Source organism: Amblyraja radiata, chromosome 12 (assembly GCF_010909765.2).
Source record: "Amblyraja radiata isolate CabotCenter1 chromosome 12, sAmbRad1.1.pri, whole genome shotgun sequence".
Lineage (NCBI taxonomy): Eukaryota > Metazoa > Chordata > Chondrichthyes > Rajiformes > Rajidae > Amblyraja > Amblyraja radiata.
The window spans coordinates 45544191-45565016 of record NC_045967.1 but is presented as its reverse complement, the minus strand read 5'-3'; the positions used below and the strand labels follow the sequence as shown (position 1 = coordinate 45565016).

The 20826-nt window shown below is 40.0% G+C and overlaps 1 protein-coding gene across 5 annotated transcripts in view; it reads right to left on the bottom strand.

Moving 5' to 3' along the window:
• LOC116979152 (phosphatidylinositol-binding clathrin assembly protein-like) overlaps positions 1 to 20826 on the bottom strand; it is a 92414-nt gene that overhangs the window by 17073 nt on the left and 54515 nt on the right. For 4 of the 5 annotated variants that reach the window (XM_033030668.1, XM_033030669.1, XM_033030672.1 and 1 more), the window contains exons 10-14: positions 20481 to 20604; positions 15493 to 15528; positions 15233 to 15381; positions 10424 to 10524; positions 4340 to 4423 (exon numbers count right to left, since the gene is read on the bottom strand). In XM_033030668.1, coding sequence (XP_032886559.1) covers positions 4340 to 4423; positions 10424 to 10524; positions 15233 to 15381; positions 15493 to 15528; positions 20481 to 20604 — 494 coding nt within the window. The remainder of the gene's footprint in view (positions 1 to 4339; positions 4424 to 10423; positions 10525 to 15232; positions 15382 to 15492; positions 15529 to 20480; positions 20605 to 20826) is intronic. The other variant, XM_033030670.1, reaches the window with a different exon arrangement.

The following is a 20826-nucleotide window of genomic DNA, read 5'->3' as shown; positions in this document are numbered from 1 at the left end:
CGCATTATTCATTCACTCCTCAGTCACACTCGGTGGTGGTAAGCTACTTCTGTAGCCACAACTGCCCTGGGGCAGACTGACGGAAGCGTGGCTGCCAATCTGCGCCTACGGCCCCTCCGACCACCACCAATCACTCACACACATTCACACACAGGCAAAGGTGGGTGAAGTGTCTTGCCCAAGGACACAACGACAGTATGCACTCCAAGCGGGATTCGAACCGGCTACCTTCCGGTTGCCAGCCGAACACTTAGTCCATTGTGCCATCTGTCGATTTATGTTGAGACATATCTTCAAGGTCGGCAGAGGAGTGGCAGGTGAAGGAGTGCGGGGATTGGTTGAGAAGGGGAGCGGCCTGGCGGGGAGCGGCCTTGTCGAGGGAAGAGCCTTGTGAGAAAAGTGAGAGTCTTCGGCTAGGAGGCTGAAGGGAGGAGGCTATGCCAAAAGTTGGAGAGGGTGAGACGTTGCGAAGAAATGACAGGTAAGCTGATTCAGTGTGATGCTTGTAGGATGTGGGAGGTCAGGGACACTGCTGGTGTCTCTGGCTGCTACAACTGTGGAAAGTGGGTCCAGGTTCAGCTCCTGAAGGACAGTGTTGGGGCACTGAAGAGGCAACTGGATGACCTCAGGATCAACCGGGAAAACGAGTTTCCTGGACAGGACCTACAGCGAGATCGTTACACCGAAGGTACCGGAAGAGAGAAGGAGGGTGATAATGAGGAAGGGAGGGAAACTTGGAGTACAGGAGACCTGGGGGGGATGTAACTCTTGAAAACAGGTTCACCCACTTGGAAGTTGTCGGGTCAGGTCACTGCCATTCTGAGCGGGGGACAGGTCTGCGCGTCAGAACGTGCGCTGAAGCAAAGCCGAGGAGGCAGTCGTCAGGCAGAGCCGTGGTAGTCGGGAACTCCATCGTGAGAGGTACAGGCAGGGGTTTCTGCGGCCACAGGCGGCATTCAAGGATGGTGTGTTGCCTCCCTGGTGCCAGGATCCAGGACGTCACGGACCGATTGCAGAGCATCCTCAAGGGTGAAGATACAGGGAGATAGGGGATCTGAATGTGTGGCTGAGGAGCTGCTGCAGGGAGCAGGGATTCAGATTCTTAGACCACTGAGATCTGTTTTGGGGTAGGGGTGAATTGTACAAAAGGGACGGATTGCACCTTAACAGGCGGGGGACCAGCACTCTGGCAGTTAGATTTGCCACTGTTACACGGGTGGGTTTCAACTGAATAGTGGGGGGGGGGGGGGGGGGGGGGGGAGGAGACAAATTGGAAATACAAGGATGCAGTTAAAGGGAAGAGAGTATATGAAAAGTTAAGAAAGACATCAGAATTAACAGGGCAGAAAGCTCACTAAGGGATAGGAGAGTAGGGCCATGTGAAATAGGAATCGATGTGAAAGGTGAGGTGAGTAATGGATTAAAAGTATAATATATAAATGCACAAAGTATAAGTAAAGTGGATGAGCTTAAGGCTCAGTTATAGATTGGTAGATATGACATTGTGGGGATTACAGAGACATTGTGCAGGAGGATCGGGACTGGGAACTGAATATTCAGGGTTATGCGTCCTGTAGGAAGGACAGGCAGGTGGGCAGAGGATGTGGGGTAGCTCTGTGAGTGAGGGATGAAATTCAGTCCCTTGCGAGGGGTGACATAGGGACTGACGATGTAGCGTAGCTGTGGGTAGAATTGAGGAATTGTAAAGGTATGAAGACACCAATGGAAGTTATCTACAGGCCCCCAAACAGTAGCCTGGATATAGGATGCAAGTTGCAGCAGGAGTTAAAATTGGCATGTAACAAAGGGAATGCCAATGTGGTTATGGGAGATTTCAATATGCAGATAGACTGGGAAAATCAGATTGGGTGGACCCCAGGAAAGGGAGTTTGTAGAGTGCCTCCAAAATGGATTCGTAGAGCAGCTTGTACTGGAGCCGACCAGAGAGAAGGCAATTCTGGATTTAGTGTTGTTTAATGAACCAGATTTACTAAGGGAATTCAAGGTAAAGGATTCAAGGGAGGTAGTGACCATAATATGATAAGTTTTAATCTGTAATTTGAGAGTGAGGAGGTTAAATCAGAAGTGTCAGTGTTGCAGTTGAACAAAGGGGACTATGAAGGCATGAGAGAGGAGCTGGCCAAGGTCGACTGGAAAAGGATCCTAGCAGGAATGACAGTGGAACAGCAATGGCAGGAATTTCTGGGCATAATCCAGAAGATGCAGGATCATTTCATTCCAAAGAGGACGAAAGATTCTAAGGGGAGTAAGAGGTAACCGTGGCTGACAAGGGAAGTTAGGGATGGAATAAAACTAAAAAAGGATATCACATAGCAAAGAATAGTGGGAAGCCAGAGGATTGGGAAACTTTCAAAGGACAACAGAAGGCAACGAAAAGGGCAATACAGGGTGAAAAGAGGAAGTACGAGGTTAAGCCGGCCAAGAATATAAAGAAGGATAGTAAAAGCTTCTTTTGGTATGTTAAGAGAAAAAGATTAGTAAAGACAAATGTGGGTCTCTTGAAGGCAGAAACAGGTGAAACTATTATGGGGAACAAGGGAATGGCAGAAAAGTTGAACAGGTAGTTTAGTTCTATCTTCACTGACGAAGATACAAACAATCTCCCAGATGTATTAGAGGACAGAGAATCTAGGGAGACAGAGGAACTGAAAGAAATTTACATTAGGCGAGAAATAGTATTGGGTAGACTGATGGGACTGAAGGCTGATAAATCCCCAGGGCCCGATGGTCTGCATCCCAGGGTACTCAAGGAGGTGGCCCTAGAAATCGTGGACGTATTGGTCATCATTTTCCAATGCTTTATAGATTCAGCATCAGTTCCTATGGATTGGAAGGGAGCTAATGTTATCCCACTTTTCAAGAAAGGAGCGAGAGAGAAAACGGGGAATTATAGACCAGTTAGCCTGACATCGGTGGTGGAGAAGATGCTGGAGTCAATTATTAAAGATGTAATAACGGTGCATTTGGATAGCAGTAAACGGAGTGGTCCAAGTCAGCATGGATTTATGAAGGGGAAATCTTGCTTGACTAATCTTTTGGAATTTTTTGAGGATGTGATAAGTAAAATGGATGAAGGAGAGCCAGTGGATGTAGTGTATCTGGACTTTCAGAAAGCCTTTGATAAGGTCCCACACAGGAGATTAGTGGGCAAAATTAAAGCACATGGTATTGGGGGTAGGGTATTGACATGGACAGAGAATTGCTTGGCAGACAGGAAACAAAGAGCAGGAATAAACGGGTCCATGTTTGAATGGCAGGCAGTGGCGAGTGGTGTGCCGCAAGGCTCGGTGCTCGGGCCGCAACTATTTACAATATATATTAATGATTTAGATGATGGGATTAAAAGTAACACTAGCAGATTTTCAGATGACAAAAAGCCGGGTGGCATTGTGAACTGCAAAGAGGGTGCTAGGCTGCAGGGTGACTTGGACAGGTTGAGTGAGTGGGCAGGTGCAAGGCTGATGGTACTTGGTCCTGTTCCCATGCTGTAGATAAATGGGAGGTTATCCACTTTGGCGACAAGAACAAGGAGCCAGATTAATATCTCAACGGTGTCAGATTAGGAAAAAGGGAAGTACAACGAGATGTACACCAGTCACTGATAGTAAACACACAGGTACAGCAGGCAGTGAAGAAAGCTAATGGCATGTTGCCCTTCATAATGAGAGGATTTGAGTATAGGAGTAAAGAGGTCCTTCTGCAGTTGTACAGGGCCCCGGTGAGACCACATCTGGAGTATTGTGTGTATTTTTAGTCTCCTAATTTGAGGAAGGACATCCTTGGTATTAAGGCAGTGCAGCATAGGTTCACGAGGTTAATCCTCGGGATGGCGGGACTGTCATATGAGGAAAGATTGGAAAGACTAGGTTTGTATTCATTGGAATTTAGAAGAATGAGAGGGGACCTTATTGAAACGTATAAAATTATAAAAGGACTGGACTAGCTAAATGTAGGAAAAATGTTCCCAATGATGGGGGAGTCCAGAACCAGGGGCCACAGTCTAAGAATAAAGGGGAGGCCATTTAAAACTGAGATGAGAAAAAACGTTTTCACCCAGAGTTGCGAATTTGTGGTGTTCTCTGCCACAGAAGGCAGTAGAGGCCAGTTCACTGGATTAATTAAAAAGAAGTTAGATAGAGCTCTAGGGGCTAGTGAAATCAAGGGATATGGGAAGAAGGCAGGTACGGGTTACTGATTGTGGATGATCAGCCATGATCACAATGAATGGCGGTGCTGGCTCGAAGGGCCAAATGGCCTCCTCCTGCACCTATTTTCTATGAGTCATCACTACACTAATTATTATATACATATTAGATACCTGCATCAAACATGTCTGCCTCAGGAAAATGTTCAATTTTTGTAGATGTAGCAGGACTTGGTTCAGCAAAGGAGTTAAATACATCTGGAAAAGAAATACAGACATTATGGATAATAAGCCTTTGGCACTTCATTAAATAGGTGCTGATCTTTATACATGTGAAAACGCCACATAAAGCATGCAAATGTTTATTGTTTGTATAAAGTTTGTTTCTTTGTATTTTGTTTGTTTGCCTTTTTTTTGTATAAAGGCTCTTTATACTTTTAATGATTAAAAATAAACACAGGAAAGCAGCATTTTTTTGGATTACTATTAATTTACAATAGACTTTAAATCAATGCTTTATGCTCAGTCAAGTAGATGTAAAGATCCCATTTCATTATTTTGAAGAACAGGGGAGTTGCATGATGTTTGGGCCATATTTACTTCACAATTAATTTTACTGAAACATTATCTGGTCATTGACAGAATGTCATTTTGAGTGATTGCATGGGGAAATTGGTCACCATACATCTTACATTAGAAAAATGACTAAACATCGTAAGTATTCCATTGGCTGTGAAAGACGATCTGAAAGGGATGTAAAAAAATTAAATGTACTGGAATAAGAATACGAGAGAGGAAAACAAACACTACAATAATAACCCATTTTGTTCGACACAAACTAATAGCCCCACAAAGAGCTTTAGATTCAAACCCAATTTATGCAGACCTGAAAAAAAAATAGCACCAGAACCCCCAGTCAAAATAATAACGCTGTTACACTTTCTAGAAAATGCATCTGAAATAAACCTTTAAGTTTGTTTATAATGCAGGGTGACATATTTTCTGCAGTTCATTATCTTGCATTATTCAGTTATAATTTTTTTAAACTTGCATTTTAATCAGCACATCATTAAAGCATTGCATACTATCATCAGGCTTCCAGTTTGTAAATGCTCAGTTCCATGCTAATCGCTAGTATTGTTTAAATGAGTGTAAATTAATATATATTTGAAGTGATCCACATTTTCCAGGGTTTAATTGCAATTTTTTATTACTGGAGAAAACCGTGATGCAGCAGAAGCACCTTATTCTTCTGAATGTTGTGTGTAAAGCTCATTCCTCAATACGTTTCAGTGAATGAGTTAAAGGCATCTTGGAACTTGGCCTTCAACCATGTGCAAATGTAAATATGCCTGTACACTGCAGTTTGAGTGTTGAACTTGGTAACCTTGGTTCTCGAGTGCAGTTGACATAGGTTGAACATTTTCCCCATTAGTTCTGAATATCAACTCCGTTTCCATGGGAAGTTTGTTGGAGGTGAGGTGTAGTGATGAAGACTGAGGAAGGTAATGGGGCAACAGTGCTGGTTTTGAGACCCTCATCTTTTCTGAGATTGTCATTGGGTTGTGTTATACACAGACCCACTTAATGTGAAGAAAGACCATCATAACAAGGTAGAAAACAGATAAAACCTGAGAACATCAACAGTACTTTTTCTGTAAGCCTATAGCCAAAGTTTGGCTCAGGATGCCATTATACTTTCTGGCATTTTATGATAATTATTCAAGAAATTATATTTTTCCCACTCACTAACCTTTTCTAATATTTGAGAAAGGCGTTGTCAATTCAAGAAAGTTACAATTAGCATTTTAATGTGACACATTCTCCATAATCAAGTTATAATTAAATACAGGTGTATATTATCTGAATATATTATATTCACCACCAGGAAGAAGCCAAAGATAAACAAAATCTTTAATTAAGCCTGCTGGCTCAAATTCAGCAAAACATTCTCTTTTGTAATATTTCTAGAAATTCCACTTTTATTTTTTTTTAAATTGAGTTATTTAAGTTGTCAAATCAATTTTGAAATCCGTTTGCAGGCTTGTAACTGATTCACTGAAAGTAATTTCACAAGGAGGCACATTGCTAAGTGGTTGGTGTTCAAAATGAGTTAAAACTAGAATAGCTTCTTTGACCAGTGGGTGGCGCAATGCTTTAGAGGCAACACGAATGTAGGTCACAAAAAGCTGGAGTAACTCAGCAGGTCAGACAGCATCTCTGGAGAAAAGGAATAAGTAACATTTTGGGTTGAGACCCTTCTTCAGACGGAGAATCAGAGGAAAGGGAAACGAGAGAATTACAGACGGTAATGTGGTGAGTTATAGAACAAATGAATGGAATATATTCTAAAAGGTAACGATGATAAAGGAAACATACCATTGTCACCTGTAGCCTTGGTGAAACGAGTATAGACAATGAGACTCAACTTTGAAGCTGGTATGACTTGGGAGGGGGAGGGATGGAGAGAGGAGGAGATGCAAGGGTTACTTGAAGCTAGATAATTCAATATCCATACCATTTGGTTGTAAGCTGCTGACCCTCTGAGTTATCTATCTTTGGTTTAAACTAGCATCTGCGGTTCCTTCCTACACATGGGAGATGAATATCTTTGGCTCTTGAGAAGGGACCAGTAGAAATTCTGTGAGGAATCTGATATTGTACAGTATAATCTCTATGTGCTGTTAATAATAAACTATATAGTATATTCATATTTAAAGTCATGACTGAAAATCAGTTATATGTTTAAATAAAGCAAATTACCTCAAGTACCTTCTGCAGAAAGGTCATACACATATGGCAGTAGTAAATTAACCAAGTCACAGCAAGAGGCAGTTCCATCAACATTGCCATTCTCAACAATGGTTGAGTCCAGCAAATCAGTGCAGAAATCTAGGCTGCAATGTTTGTTCCAAGCTTCAAAAGTGTCAGCAGCTGTCATGAACAAATTCTATACCCAACCATGCCTTGGCGTAAATTGACAAAACAAAAACAAAAATCCCCTGTTGTCCCATCCAAAAAGAACGGGGAATTTGTGACAGGAACGTGCTTCACAATGTTAACAATGCATTTTTTTAGCACTGAACATTAAAATACTCCAAATTTTCTCCATCAAAAGATGCTTCAGTGAACATGAGTGAGGCTACAATTTTCTCTAAACTCATCAAGTCTGACTGAATCCTATGTATGCATTTACATTAATACAACATCTCATTTAATGCTGCAGAATGATGGGGAAGCATTGCCATGAATCTCTAAGTGTTGTCAGCTTCCTTTAACATATCTATCCAGTAAAATAATTTCTATATCTTGGTCCATAGTTGCATCAAAGATGTAATGTTAGTTGGCAAGAAGATGGTAAATATATCCCCAAGAGCCAAGTTAGATTGGCGAGATTTGTAAATTAGCTGCTCAGCAAGAGAACATATTTACAATGTTGCACTTTCTTGAAGAACAGCAGGCACAATTAAACCAATTATGAAAAATAGTCTTTATCAATTTACCTTTGCCTTCCAATGGTAAAATGTTTTAATCAATGAGATCCCACAACAGTGCCACATGTTAGAGCAGTTACTCCATTTTTGTATTGTTGAAATCCAGCGGCAGTCATTTCACAACTGCAGCAAGAAAAGCAGGCAAGTATTCCAGGTTGTGTAGGAAGGAACTGCAGATACTGGTTTACAGCGAAGATAGATCCTTTTCTCCAGAGATGCTGCCTGACCTGCTAAGTTACTACAGCATTTTGTGTCTTTCTTATTGTAGGTTGTCCCATTTCATTAGTGTTGAATGTTTGATCTGGAGAGAAATATTTTCTTGTAGCTAAAAATATTGAAGTAGGTCCAAGATTCCTTTGCTGCTTCATGATCTATTATTATGCTAGCCTTACACCTCTAGTGGTTTTATTCTTCGACAGACTTTGAAGCAAGAAAACAGCTGCCAGAAAGGCACATGATTCAGTTAGGCTCGAATTATTCTTAAAATTCCTTGGCCTTTTCAATGAGCATTGATTTGAATATCAGGACTCCTATAAAATAGTCTAACTTGTGCAGCTTAGATTTATGTAGAGTATGCTTTATAAATTTACTTTCAAAACGTGCACAAAATTGTATTACATTATTGTTCTATATCTGGATGCCATAGATGGTGAAAAGCCTACATTGTAGTTCTTCAAATTATTCTGATTTTCAATTGATTTAATATGGCTTTTCAAACACAAAACAATTGCACAACTCATCTGAAGAAGGGTTCTGACCTCTTACGTACATATTCCTTTTGTCCAGAGACAAAACTGCATTTCGTTGTCTCTGTACTGTACACTGACAATTAAAGTTGAATCTGAATCTGAATCTGAGATGCTGCCTGACCCGCTGAGTTACTCCAGCATTTTGTGTCTTGCTTAACTAACACGTTTACTTGTTGAAATCATTAGAAGTTTAATATGTCCTCAGGCATGATGTCAGATTGCAAAACAAATGATTTTTATTGCATTGTTTTTGTCCATCGTGCCACTCGTGCCTCTAAATGGAAGCCTAGATTGAAGCGGTCAATGCTAATTTGTGGCATGCTCTACAATCCGATATCTATTGCTGCCTCGCTGTCTAAAGCATAGAATGGTCACCAGTGGAACCCAGTACACTTGTCACGTGGCTCTGGATAGCTTTGCAACGTAGAATGTCATGCCAAACAGGTTACATGACTGATCACATGATTGTTTAAATTGCCGATATTTTCCCCTTGGGAGTTTCCAAATCTTATTTTGATAATATGATATGAACAGGGATTGTATTATGAAATTCTACCTGCATAGATAACTGTTTTAGCATTATTTGGAAACTAAATGATGGTTAAAAGGTCCTTAAAACACTCTTCATTTATTACTTTCTCCAGATTAGGCACCATTCATGATTTTACTGAAATGCAAACTTTCAATCAGTTTGAGTTAAAGTCTTTGGTGAAAAAATACATCCTCCTTGAAGAATGAACTGAGAAAAGTAGCAAACATTTATCGGATTTACTGTGCAAGAACTCACTAACCTGAGATTCCTCAACTCCTTATGAGCATTAACATTGGTTAAGATGGATAAACTTGAGCCACATGACAAGAATACTATGTTCCACTGATGATTATTCTATGCTTTAGACAACGGGTCAGCAGTACCTATCAGATACGATGTGTGCCACAAATCATTAACACTTCCAAGCTTCCATTTAGAGACAAATAACACTACAAGTGACACACACGCACGCAATATTATTATATTATTTTCTATAACATTTATTGAATGGTGAATGTCCAATTTATGAAATATACTTGAATGATTGTGTTCAAAAGGGATCCATTTTTAGAAGCTCTTCAGTAGCAAATAACATACATTTTGTGGTGATTTTTGGTATCCTTATGGTATCCCAAGTATTTCAGACATTAATAAGTTGCAAATCTTTTTACTAAAGAAAAAGCACCTCAGTGCATATGTGTCTGTTTTAAATGCACATCTAAAATACTGCAAAGTGCTTACCCCCTAATCCGAAGATCTATACTCGAAATAAGAGCTAAGTGAGAATGACCAGGAATCAGGATTTGATTTTTTTTTTTTTTGGAATTTACGTTGCAAAAGTCAAATAAAATTCTCACGATTCAGAAATTAACAATTCATTTGCAGTTTTCTGAACTTTTTGTAAACTTTCTGCGAACAGAGGTGAGAAGGCCAAACATAACCAACAAAGGAACAATATTTCTTGGGCTAATTATGACATGCAAGAGTGTGAAAATTCCCTTTCCTACCAGAATGGATGACATTGGAGGGTGTGGAAAAGATTGCGTGGATCCTTTACAAGTACCATTTATAAAAATAATTTGCATTTACTTAAGCTACAAAACAGGTTTTTTTTAAACTTGAAAAAAAAAATGATAGAAATTGCATAAAGAAGATGTCCGAACACAGGACTGGAAAAATCGAAGTTGGAAGCAGGGCATTGCAATAACAAAAATCTTAAGTATTCTCAAGTGTAATTGAAATACACCCTTTCTGGGATAATGTGCTGACAGCTTAAAACTGTTTAGATTTACGATTGTAGATCCAGCAGGGCTAGTTTACAATCTTTGCACAGAATCTTGTACTGTAAAAATTCACAATGATACATGAATGTGAAATAAACAATGCTATTAATTCTACTTCAAGAACAAGCAGCACACGTATATTTCTTACCAAAATGAGGAGGGTGTCAAAATAATCATTAAAGCATACAAGAACAACTTACCCCCCCATGCATTGGCTGAGGTCGATATTGCTGGGGTACTCTGCACTGTTGGCACAAAAGCTGACTGCATATTGAAGATATCATTGGAAAGACTGGGTGCACTGGACAAGAAACCAAAAAGTTCCAAATTAATGTCACGTGAGATTTCTAACATAAAATATTAGAATGAAATATTTCTTACACTTCTAGGTTGACACTGCAAATGCAGGAGGTAGAGCTCAGCAGTTAACCAAGCCTATTTTTGTTGGTTTCAATTTATATCTGCATGCTGCTTCAGGCTATTAAACACAACAAATAAGCGATGAGCTCTGAACTGCAAAAGACTATATTATTTGTTATTTGCACTATATTTGTTATTTATTGAACTTTTTTCCCCCCCCCACGTTATATATAATGTTTATATATTCACATATTCTGTTGTGCTACATAGAAACATAGAAACATAGAAATTAGGTGCAGGAGTAGGCCATTCGGCCCTTCGAGCCTGCACCGCCATTCAATATGATCATGGCTGATCATCCAACTCAGTATCCCGTACCTGCCTTCTCTCCATACCCTCTGATCCCGTTAGCCACAAGGGCCACATCTAACTCCCTCTTAAATATAGCCAATGAACTGGCCTCGACTACCCTCTGTGGCAGGGAGGTCCAGAGATTCACCACTCTCTGTGTGAAAAAAGTTCTTCTCATCTCGGTTTTAAAGGATTTCCCCCTTATCCTTAAGCTGTGACCCCTTGTCCTGGACTTCCCCAACATCGGGAGCAATCTTCCTGCATCTAGCCTGTCCAACCCCTTAAGAATTTTGTAAGTTTCTATAAGATCCCCTCTCAATCTCCTAAATTCTAGAGAGTATAAACCAAGTCTATCCAGTCTTTCTTCATAAGACAGTCCTGACATCCCAGGAATCAGTCTGGTGAACCTTCTCTGCACTCCCTCTATGGCAATAATGTCCTTCCTCAGATTTGGAGACCAAAACTGTACGCAATACTCCAGGTGTGGTCTCACCAAGACCCTGTACAACTGCAGTAGAACCTCCCTGCTCCTATACTCAAATCCTTTTGCTATGAAAGCTAACATACCATTCGCTTTCTTCACTGCCTGCTGCACCTGCATGCCCACTTTCAATGACTGGTGTACCATGACACCCAGGTCTCGCTGCATCTCCCCTTTTCCTAGTCGGCCGCCATTTAGATAATAGTCTGCTTTCCTGTTTTTGCCACCAAAATGAATAACCTCACATTTATCCACATTATACTGCATCTGCCAAACATTTGCCCACTCACCCAGCCTATCCAAGTCACCTTGCAGTCTCCTAGCATCCTCCTCACAGCTAACGCTGCCCCCCAGCTTAGTGTCATCCGCAAACTTGGAGATATTGCCTTCAATTCCCTCATCCAGATCATTAATATATATTGTAAATAGCTGGGGTCCCAGCACTGAGCCTTGCGGTACCCCACTAGTCACTGCCTGCCATTGTGAAAAGGACCCGTTTACTCCTACTCTTTGCTTCCTGTTTGCCAGCCAGTTCTCTATCCACATCAATACTGAACCCCCAATGCCGTGTGCTTTAAGTTTGTAAACTAATCTCTTATGTGGGACCTTGTCGAAAGCCTTCTGGAAGTCCAGATACACCACATCCACTGGTTCTCCCCTATCCACGCTACTAGTTACATCCTCGAAAAATTCTATAAGATTCGTCAGACATGATTTACCTTTTGTAAATCCATGCTGACTTTGTCCAATGATTTCACCACTTTCCAAATGTGCTGCTATCCCATCTTTAATAACTGACTATAGCAGTTTCCCCACTACCGATGTTAGACTATCTGGTCTGTAATTCCCCGTTTTCTCTCTCCCTCCCTTCTTAAAAAGTGGGGTTACGTTTGCTACCCGCCAATCCTCAGGAACTACTCCAGAATCTAAAGAGTTTTGAAAGATTATTACTAATGCATCCACTATTTCTGGAGCTACTTCCTTAAGTACTCTGGGATGCAGCCTATCTGGCCCTGGGGATTTATCGGCCTTTAATCCATTTAATTTACCCAACACCACTTCCCGGCTAACCTGGATTTCACTCAATTCCTCCAACTCCTTTGACCCGCGGTCCCCTGCTATTTCCGGCAGATTATTTATGTCTTCCTTAGTGAAGACGGAACCAAAGTAGTTATTCAATTGGTCCGCCATATCCTTGTTCCCCATGATCAACTCACCTGTTTCTGACTGCAAGGGACCTACATTTGTTTTAACTAATCTCTTTCTTTTCACATATCTATAAAAACATTTGCAGTCAGTTTTTATGTTCCCTGCCAGTTTTCTTTCATAATCTATTTTTCCTTTCCTAATTAAGCCCTTTGTCCTCCTCTGCTGGTCTCTGAATTTCTCCCAGTCCTCCGGTATGCTGCTTTTTCTGGCTAATTTGTACGCATCATCCTTCGCTTTGATACTATCCCTGATTTCCCTTGTTATCCACGGATGCACTACCTTCCCTGATTTATTCTTTTGCCAAACTGGGATGAACATTTTTTGTAGTTCATCCATGCAGTCTTTAAATGTCTTCCATTGCATATCCACCGTCAACCCTTTTAGAATTAATTGCCAGTCAATCTTGGCCAATTCACGTCTCATACCCTCAAAGTTACCTTTCTTTAAGTTCAGAACCATTGTTTTTGAATTAACAATGTCACTCTCCATCCTAATGAAGAACTCAACCATATTATGGTCACTCTTGCCCAAGGGGGCACGTACAACAAGACTGCTAACTAACCCTTCCTCATTACTCAATACCCAGTCTAAAATAGCCTGCTCTCTCGTTGGTTCCTCTACATGTTGATTTAGATAACTATCCCGCATACATTCCAAAAAATCCTCTTCCTCAGCACCCCTGCCAATTTGATTCACCCAATCTATATGTAGATTGAAGTCACCCATTATAACGGTTTTGCCTTTGTCGCACGCATTTCTAATTTCCTGTTTGATACCATCTCCAACTTCACTACTACTGTTAGGTGGCCTGTACACAACACCCACCAGCGTTTTCTGCCCCTTAGTGTTTCGCAGCTCTACCCATACCGATTCCACATCCTGCAAACTAATGTCCTTCCTTTCCATTGCGTTAATCTCCTCTCTAATCAGCAACGCTACCCCACCTCCTTTTCCTTTCTCTCTATCCCTCCTGAATATTGAATATCCCTGGATGTTCAGCTCCCAGCCTTGGTCACCCTGGAGCCATGTCTCCGTGATCCCAACTATATCATAGTCATTAATAGCTATCTGCACATTCAACTCATCCACCTTATTACGAATGCTCCTTGCATTGAGACACAAAGCCTTCAGGCTTGTTTTTACAACACTCTTACCCCTTATACAATTTTGTTGAAAAGTGGCCCTTTTTGATTTTTGCCCTGGATTTTCCGGCCTGCCACTTTTACTTTTCACCTTGCTACCTATTGCTTCTACCCTAATTTTACACCCCCCTGTCTCTACGCTCACACATTTAAGAAACCCTTTCCCTTTAACTCCATCCTCCACTAGCCCATTCGACACCCCACCCCCCTTATTCAGTTTAAAACCACCCGTGTAGCAGTGGCAAACCTGCCTGCCAGAATGCTGGTCCCACACCTGTTAAGATGCAATCCGTCCCTTTTGTACAGTTCCCCCTTACCCCAAAACAGATCCCAGTGATCTAAGAATCTAAATCCCTGCCCCGTGCACCAGTTCCTCAGCCACACGTTCAGGTCCCGTATCTCCCTGTTCCTGCTCTCGCCAGCACGAGGAACTGGAAGCAAACCGGAGATAACAACCCTCCGCTCCGCTACAGCAAGTAAGAATTTCATTGTCCCGTCCGGGACATAGGACAATAAAACACTCTTGACTCTTGACATACTGAATCCATTGAGAAGTAAAATTCAAAGCTTTCCATGTTTTGAACAGCCTTCGTCACCATTCTTAAGCTCCAGAAACTAGGCCCAAGGTGCACAGGGCCTTCTCCACCGCATGAATTGTGCCAATAGGTAGTGCATTAAAATATTTTTTACAAAGATCAGCAAGAGATAAAAATCATAGCAGATAACAAATCAGATCCAATGTTTTTTTAAAACAAACTAGATTTTAAAAAGTTTGAAATAAAGTATTAGTCTACTGCATACTTCATTCCTGTTCAGCAAACTACTGTCACTCATGCTCAACCGAATTCTAAATAACCATGAAAGGACTACATGTGTGAGATGAGATCAAGGAATCTCACAACCCAATTCAGACTACTCTCCCCCCACACGTCTTTTGGGTGAGAGGAAACACGTTTACCAGATTCGATAGGAAATACTGCATTTCGTTGTCTCTGTACTGTACACTGACAATGACAATTAAAGTTGAATCTGAATCTGAATATGGAAGAAATCAATATTCAAGCAGCTATTTTTTTTTAGGTCCATGTACGAGTGCACAGTTCCTTTTGTAGAAGACTGATCGAAGCGCTGGGTAATCTTGCCGTGCTGTTTCAGGTAAGCCCGTTACATTTTAATATCTATTCTAACACTAATTTCTTAAACAGGTCATGCCTTATTTGCACAAAAGATGGCATAAGATTAATTTTACTTTTACAATTCAATACCTGATAATTTGCTTTATTCTTTGTTTTTTTATTATTATTATTATTATTATTATATTGATATAAAAATATCAAAGAACTGACAGTCCCAGCATGCAAATCAGATCAATTAGGTGAACTCAAACTGGAGTTAAATTGGTAACACAAGATTAATGATTCACACCTATTATGAATGAGTTATGGTTAAAAGTAAAATATATTTACCTGTTAGTACTTGATACTGGTGTGGCTACTGCGAATAGATCAACTGCTGTCGACGTGTTGATACTCTTCCCTGATGTGGAGCTCGGAGACACGGTGGTAGATGCAGTTGCTGACTGGGGTTGCATTGGTATCTCTTTATGCCGCTGCTCCTGTTAAGAAGAGAGTCGTCAAATTTCTCATGATGTCCTTGCAAATAAAAAATACACACAGGGTAAATAAAAATGAATCCAATAGTTAAAATAATAACGGATATTACCTACCTGTATCAGAAGTCCACGTGGAATAGCATCATTTGCCTACATGTACAGTGATTACAGATTAGATACTGCTCGTTGGAGGGAACGATTCTAAGCCAAGGTCACACAATTTCAGATTCTGAGACAGGATACTTGCAACCAAACAACAGCTGGTCAGGCACAAAATTCTGGAGTAACTCAGCGGATCAGGCAGTATCTATGGAAAACATAGATAGGTGACATTTCAGGTCAGGGCCCTTCTTCAGGCTCCCAGTCTGAACAAGGACCCACAACCCAAAATGTTATCTATCCATGTTTTCCACAGATGCTGCCTGACCTGCTGAGTTACTCTTGCACTTTGTGTCTTATTTTGTAAACCAGCATCTGCAGTTCCTTATTTCAGTATCTGGTTAGTTTCTTCAATTAAGCAATGGTTAAAAAACTGTAATATCGTCTTCAAAACTACATGTTTTTAGTTGGTTTGCAGCCTTGGTTTGGCCCAAGTTCAATTTATGTGAGTTAGTTGAGCCGATATTGGTCAAGGTTGGTGTGTGATAAACAACATTAACATCCCTGGACTAGAACACAGGTGATGTTATTAAGGGGAGAAACAGATGTGGTTATTAAAAAAAAACACCATCAAAAATTGTATTCTAAAACTCTCACGTTCCAAGTATAGATTGTGGGGAAAAAATGTATCTTCTTGGTTCATAATGCTCTCCATAATGAAATTATCTCACTACTCAGAATGTCTACCACAGTAAATGATATCCAGCTGAATAATGCATTCAAGTATTTAAGGTTCTTTAAGGTATTTAAGATAATTGAGCTTCTTTCAACCCCTTTTACTTTAATCACCATCATAACTCTCTATTCCCTTCCCCTTTTCCAGCCTCATTTTATATACAATACTTCATGCTTTACTACTCCTGAACAGTGAGTTCCACATTCTCACCATGGAGCAAGGATATTTCTTCAGAATTCTCCATTTGTTTACTTGATGACAACATTGATAAGCTTTCATTTTGTTCCATCTCGGGATAATCAAAATACTTTGAAACACTCTATCTAGCCATAACTTAACTTGATTTGTCACTAGCCTACTGTTTTTATCAGGAGAGTAGTGACTAGCTTGTTAATTTTTTCTCGACATGTATAACCTCTCATTTGGAATCATCCTTCGAATCTCACTTTGTACGGCTTCTTATGCCTACATAACATTATTGTGATATGATGACCAAAACTGTACAATAACTTCCAAATGTACTCTATGCAAGGATTTGTATAACTTCTCTACTTTTCAAGACCTTCTAGAAATAAGCTCGAGCATTTGTTACTTTTTTTTTTACATGGTCTATATTTTTGTATCTATCCTCCCATATCTCATCAGTCCTCATTTAGATACTTATTTTCGGAGTAATGAGTAGTCCATATTTTCCCTTCCAAAATACAATGGAAGGAAACAGTGTTTGAAAGCAAATAATGAGCAACGCCCTCTTTGCCAATCAGTGTTTTCATATGGTCTGCGCCTATGCACAGTGACACCAAGGTCAGATTAGTTTAGTTTAGATATACAGAACAGAAACAAGCCCTTCGGCCCGAGTCCACACCAACCAGCGATCCCCACACGCTAACACTATCCTACACACTAGGGACAATTCACACTTATACCAAGCCAATTAACATACAAACCTGTACGTTTTTTGAGTGTGGGAGGAAACCGAAGATCTCCGAGAAAACCCACGCTGTCACGGAATGTACAAACTCCGTACAGACAGCACCTGTAGTTGAGATCAAACCCGTGTCTCTGGTACTGCAAGGCAGCAACACTACCGCTGCTTCACCATTCCAGCACAACTCATCTCCTGAGTACCCACTGGACTCACACTGAGTCTAGGGGTGGACAACAAATGTTCTTGATCCAAAGAATCAAATACGTTCATATTGAAAAAGACACAAAGTGTTGGAGTAACTCAGCGGGTCATGCAGCACCTCTGGAGAACATGGATAGGTGACGATTCAGGTCGGGACCTTCTTCAGACAAATTCAATCAGTCTGAAGAAGGGTCCCGACCTGAATCATGCCATGTCTATGTTCTCCAGCGATGCTGTCTGACCTGCTAAGTAACTCACACCCTGCGTGTTTTTGTTTGTAAACCAACATCCTTGTTTCTACTTTTCATATGGACTCTTTTATTTATTTGAATGGGACCATGTGAATTTAGGTAACCATTTACAGCCTCTGGACAATGCTCAGTTACTTTCACAACTGGCAACTTTAAAAAAAAATCAGAAATCATAAGATTCTATCATAATATATTGTTTTACATCACTACAACCCAATAATTAAAATCAGATTCATAAATCATGAATCTAATTTGCTATCAGTTCTGACAATCATTAAATAAAGATTGCTAATTAACAGGGATTGCAGTAGATGGGACTATCTTGTGAGCCTCACTTTGGTTACAATGGAGAATATACCCGAGCCAAATGTGAACACAGTTGGTGCAGTGGTTGCACCCATTTAAGTTACCAAATATGACAGCAGTCACATTACTGCATGTGGTATCAGCAATAGTTACCAGGAACCCAGCTGGGCCACTAATATATTTTAAGGTAGGAAATCTATCATCTTTACCAAATCTGGCAATATATTAAATCCCTCAGCAACAGTCCATTTTGTGATTTTTCCTAGCATATTACAATTAGGATGGCAGTGGTACAGTTGCTGCCTTAGAGTGCCAGATACCCCAGGTTCGATCCTGACTATGGGTGATGCATGGAGTTTGCAAGTTCTCCCTGTAACCACGTGGGTTTTCTCTGGGTGCTCCAGTTTCCTCCCACATTCCAAAGTTGTGCAGGTTTGTAGGTTAATTGACTTCTGTAAAAAGTCCCTAATGTGTAGGATAGAAGTATTGTATGGGCGATTGCCGGTTAGCGTGGACTTGGTGAGCCAAAGGACCTGTTTCCACGCTGTATCTCTAAACCCTAAATTTCCACAACAGGAGCATCGTCGCTACAAGTGCAATTCAAGAAGTTCTCACAGCATAACTTTATCCAGGGCAAGTACTTCTACAAGTAATGAAATAAAGAGGGAATAAATATTTTTTTTTGGCCATCAGTACCATATTTCCCGCTAAAATAATATTCCAAATAATGTCCAAAAGGGGAGTAACGCAGGCTGAAAGTCAGTCTTGGTTTGCAGTAATTGAACTGAAAAGTTTTGCAGCAGAACCAAAATGAGCAATATAAACACATCACAGTATAGATAACCAGCTGAAGTGACATTGTATCATTTGAAACTAAACAAACACAGATATATGTTTTGACCTATAAGGATATGCAAATTAATTAATTTCCTCGCCATTTAAAATGTTAATTTAGACATTAAATGTTTTGCATATTTTTGCCATATATTACTGCAAAATATTAGCTACTCTCCAGTCTTCCAGGACCCCACCTGTGACTGGAGAAGATGGAACATTCTTCTTCAAGGCTCCCGCAAGCTCCTCTCCTGCCTCTCCCAATAATCTAGGATGGATCCCATCAGGACCTCGGCATTTATTCATCTCAATGCTCTTCAAGACCTCTAACACTTCCTCCTCCTTAATCTCAAACTGCCCTTTGCATGTTAGCATTCTCCACACTGATCCTCAATGTCCTTCTCCTTGGTGAAAACAGTTGTAAAGTACTAGTTTAGTACCACACTTTCATCCCCAGACACAAATTCCTTCCTTTATCCTTGAGTGGTCCTCCCTTCTCTCTGCTAACCCTCCTTTAAAAAAAAAAGTAGATATAATGTTTTGGTATTTTCTTTCATCCAACTTGTCAAACCTATTGTGGCCCCTTTTGGCCCTTCTAGTCGCCCACTATCATTCTTTCTTTATATTCCTCAAAGGCTCTGATTCCATTCTCTTAAACCTTGCACACGCTTCCTTTGTCTTTTTGATCAAATTTACATTTTTGATCATCCAACTTTCCTTTACTTTGCCATACGTATCCCTCCTCCTTATTAGAAGATGCATGTTCTGAACTTCGATCAACAATACCATTGCATTTAACTTAGCACCTTCAATATTGGAATGCAACTATTAAAACCATCAAAGTCAATGATCAGAGGTCCAGTTAAAGCCAATAATCTGATTAAGTGCTCAATTAAATGCATCCACCTTTGAATTTGACATAGCAATCCCACACTATTGAAATTCAAACCATACAAGACTCTTGTAATTTACACATCTAACTATACATTTATATATTGATGTTATTTTGCTACAGCATTACTCAGGTCTATAGGATGATTGACAAAGCTATGATAGTTAAAGAATAATGGGAAGAAAACAACGTCTAAACTTTAGGTCTAAGTTTCTGAAACAAGACACTCACTCAGAATCTACTGTTAACTTAAAAGCAGTTAAGATATCTTTTAGACATTTTCTTTGACAGAATGTAGTTATTTACTGGGCATGTTTATTGCCAGTTATTATTGATAAAGCAGTAGCTACCAAATTAACATTCTCAGAATTGGTGGATCGATGTTCAAATCTTGCTCTGAGTTTGTTCTGCACATATTGCCAACCAATTAAAAAGATGCATTAAAACAGAAAATAAAAATAAACAATATTTAACTTGTGTGTAAAATATACAATGGTTTCTTAAATTATTTTTTCGATTTCTTCATCCCGACTTCTAACTGCAACTCCGTTGAAATACATAGAAATCTACCCCCAAGTCCAACAATCCCTTCACTCAATTCCAAAGCAAATCCAAGATCAAAGCAATGATAAAAAGAATAGGCTTTAAGAATTTTAAAATAGCAATAAGAGACACTAATGAATGTTGAAGCAACATTTCACTGTTCATTTTCATTTAAATGCATATCCATATAATCTAAATACAAAAATAAGGAGCTAATGTTAATGCTTCAATAAACCATGTCGGAATGGCATAGTATGATATACAGGTTATACACAGATAGTTAAACGATGAATAGAGAAGCAAGCCACATACCTTGAGAGCTTGTAGTCTAGCTTGCTCCTCTTCCAGAGCTGCTTGTTTTTCCCGCTCATCAACTTTACTCAAAGACATCCCTGTATTGGAAAGAGTGGAGACTGCATTCGATAGGGTCGTTGCTCTGTGGAGTGGGGGAAAGATACATTTAAGAAGCTGTCAATTAAGCTTGTTTACAACACTACTGCTTGTGATTTTATATGCAATTTGAGTACATCTACTACTTCACTGTATTGATGTGGACAATTTAGCTTGCATTTTCTCTTTAAAGATTTTTTTCCGTGCAAATTGACATTACTGTACAATTCATTGTTTGCTTTACAACACACCACCTCAAATCAAGGCT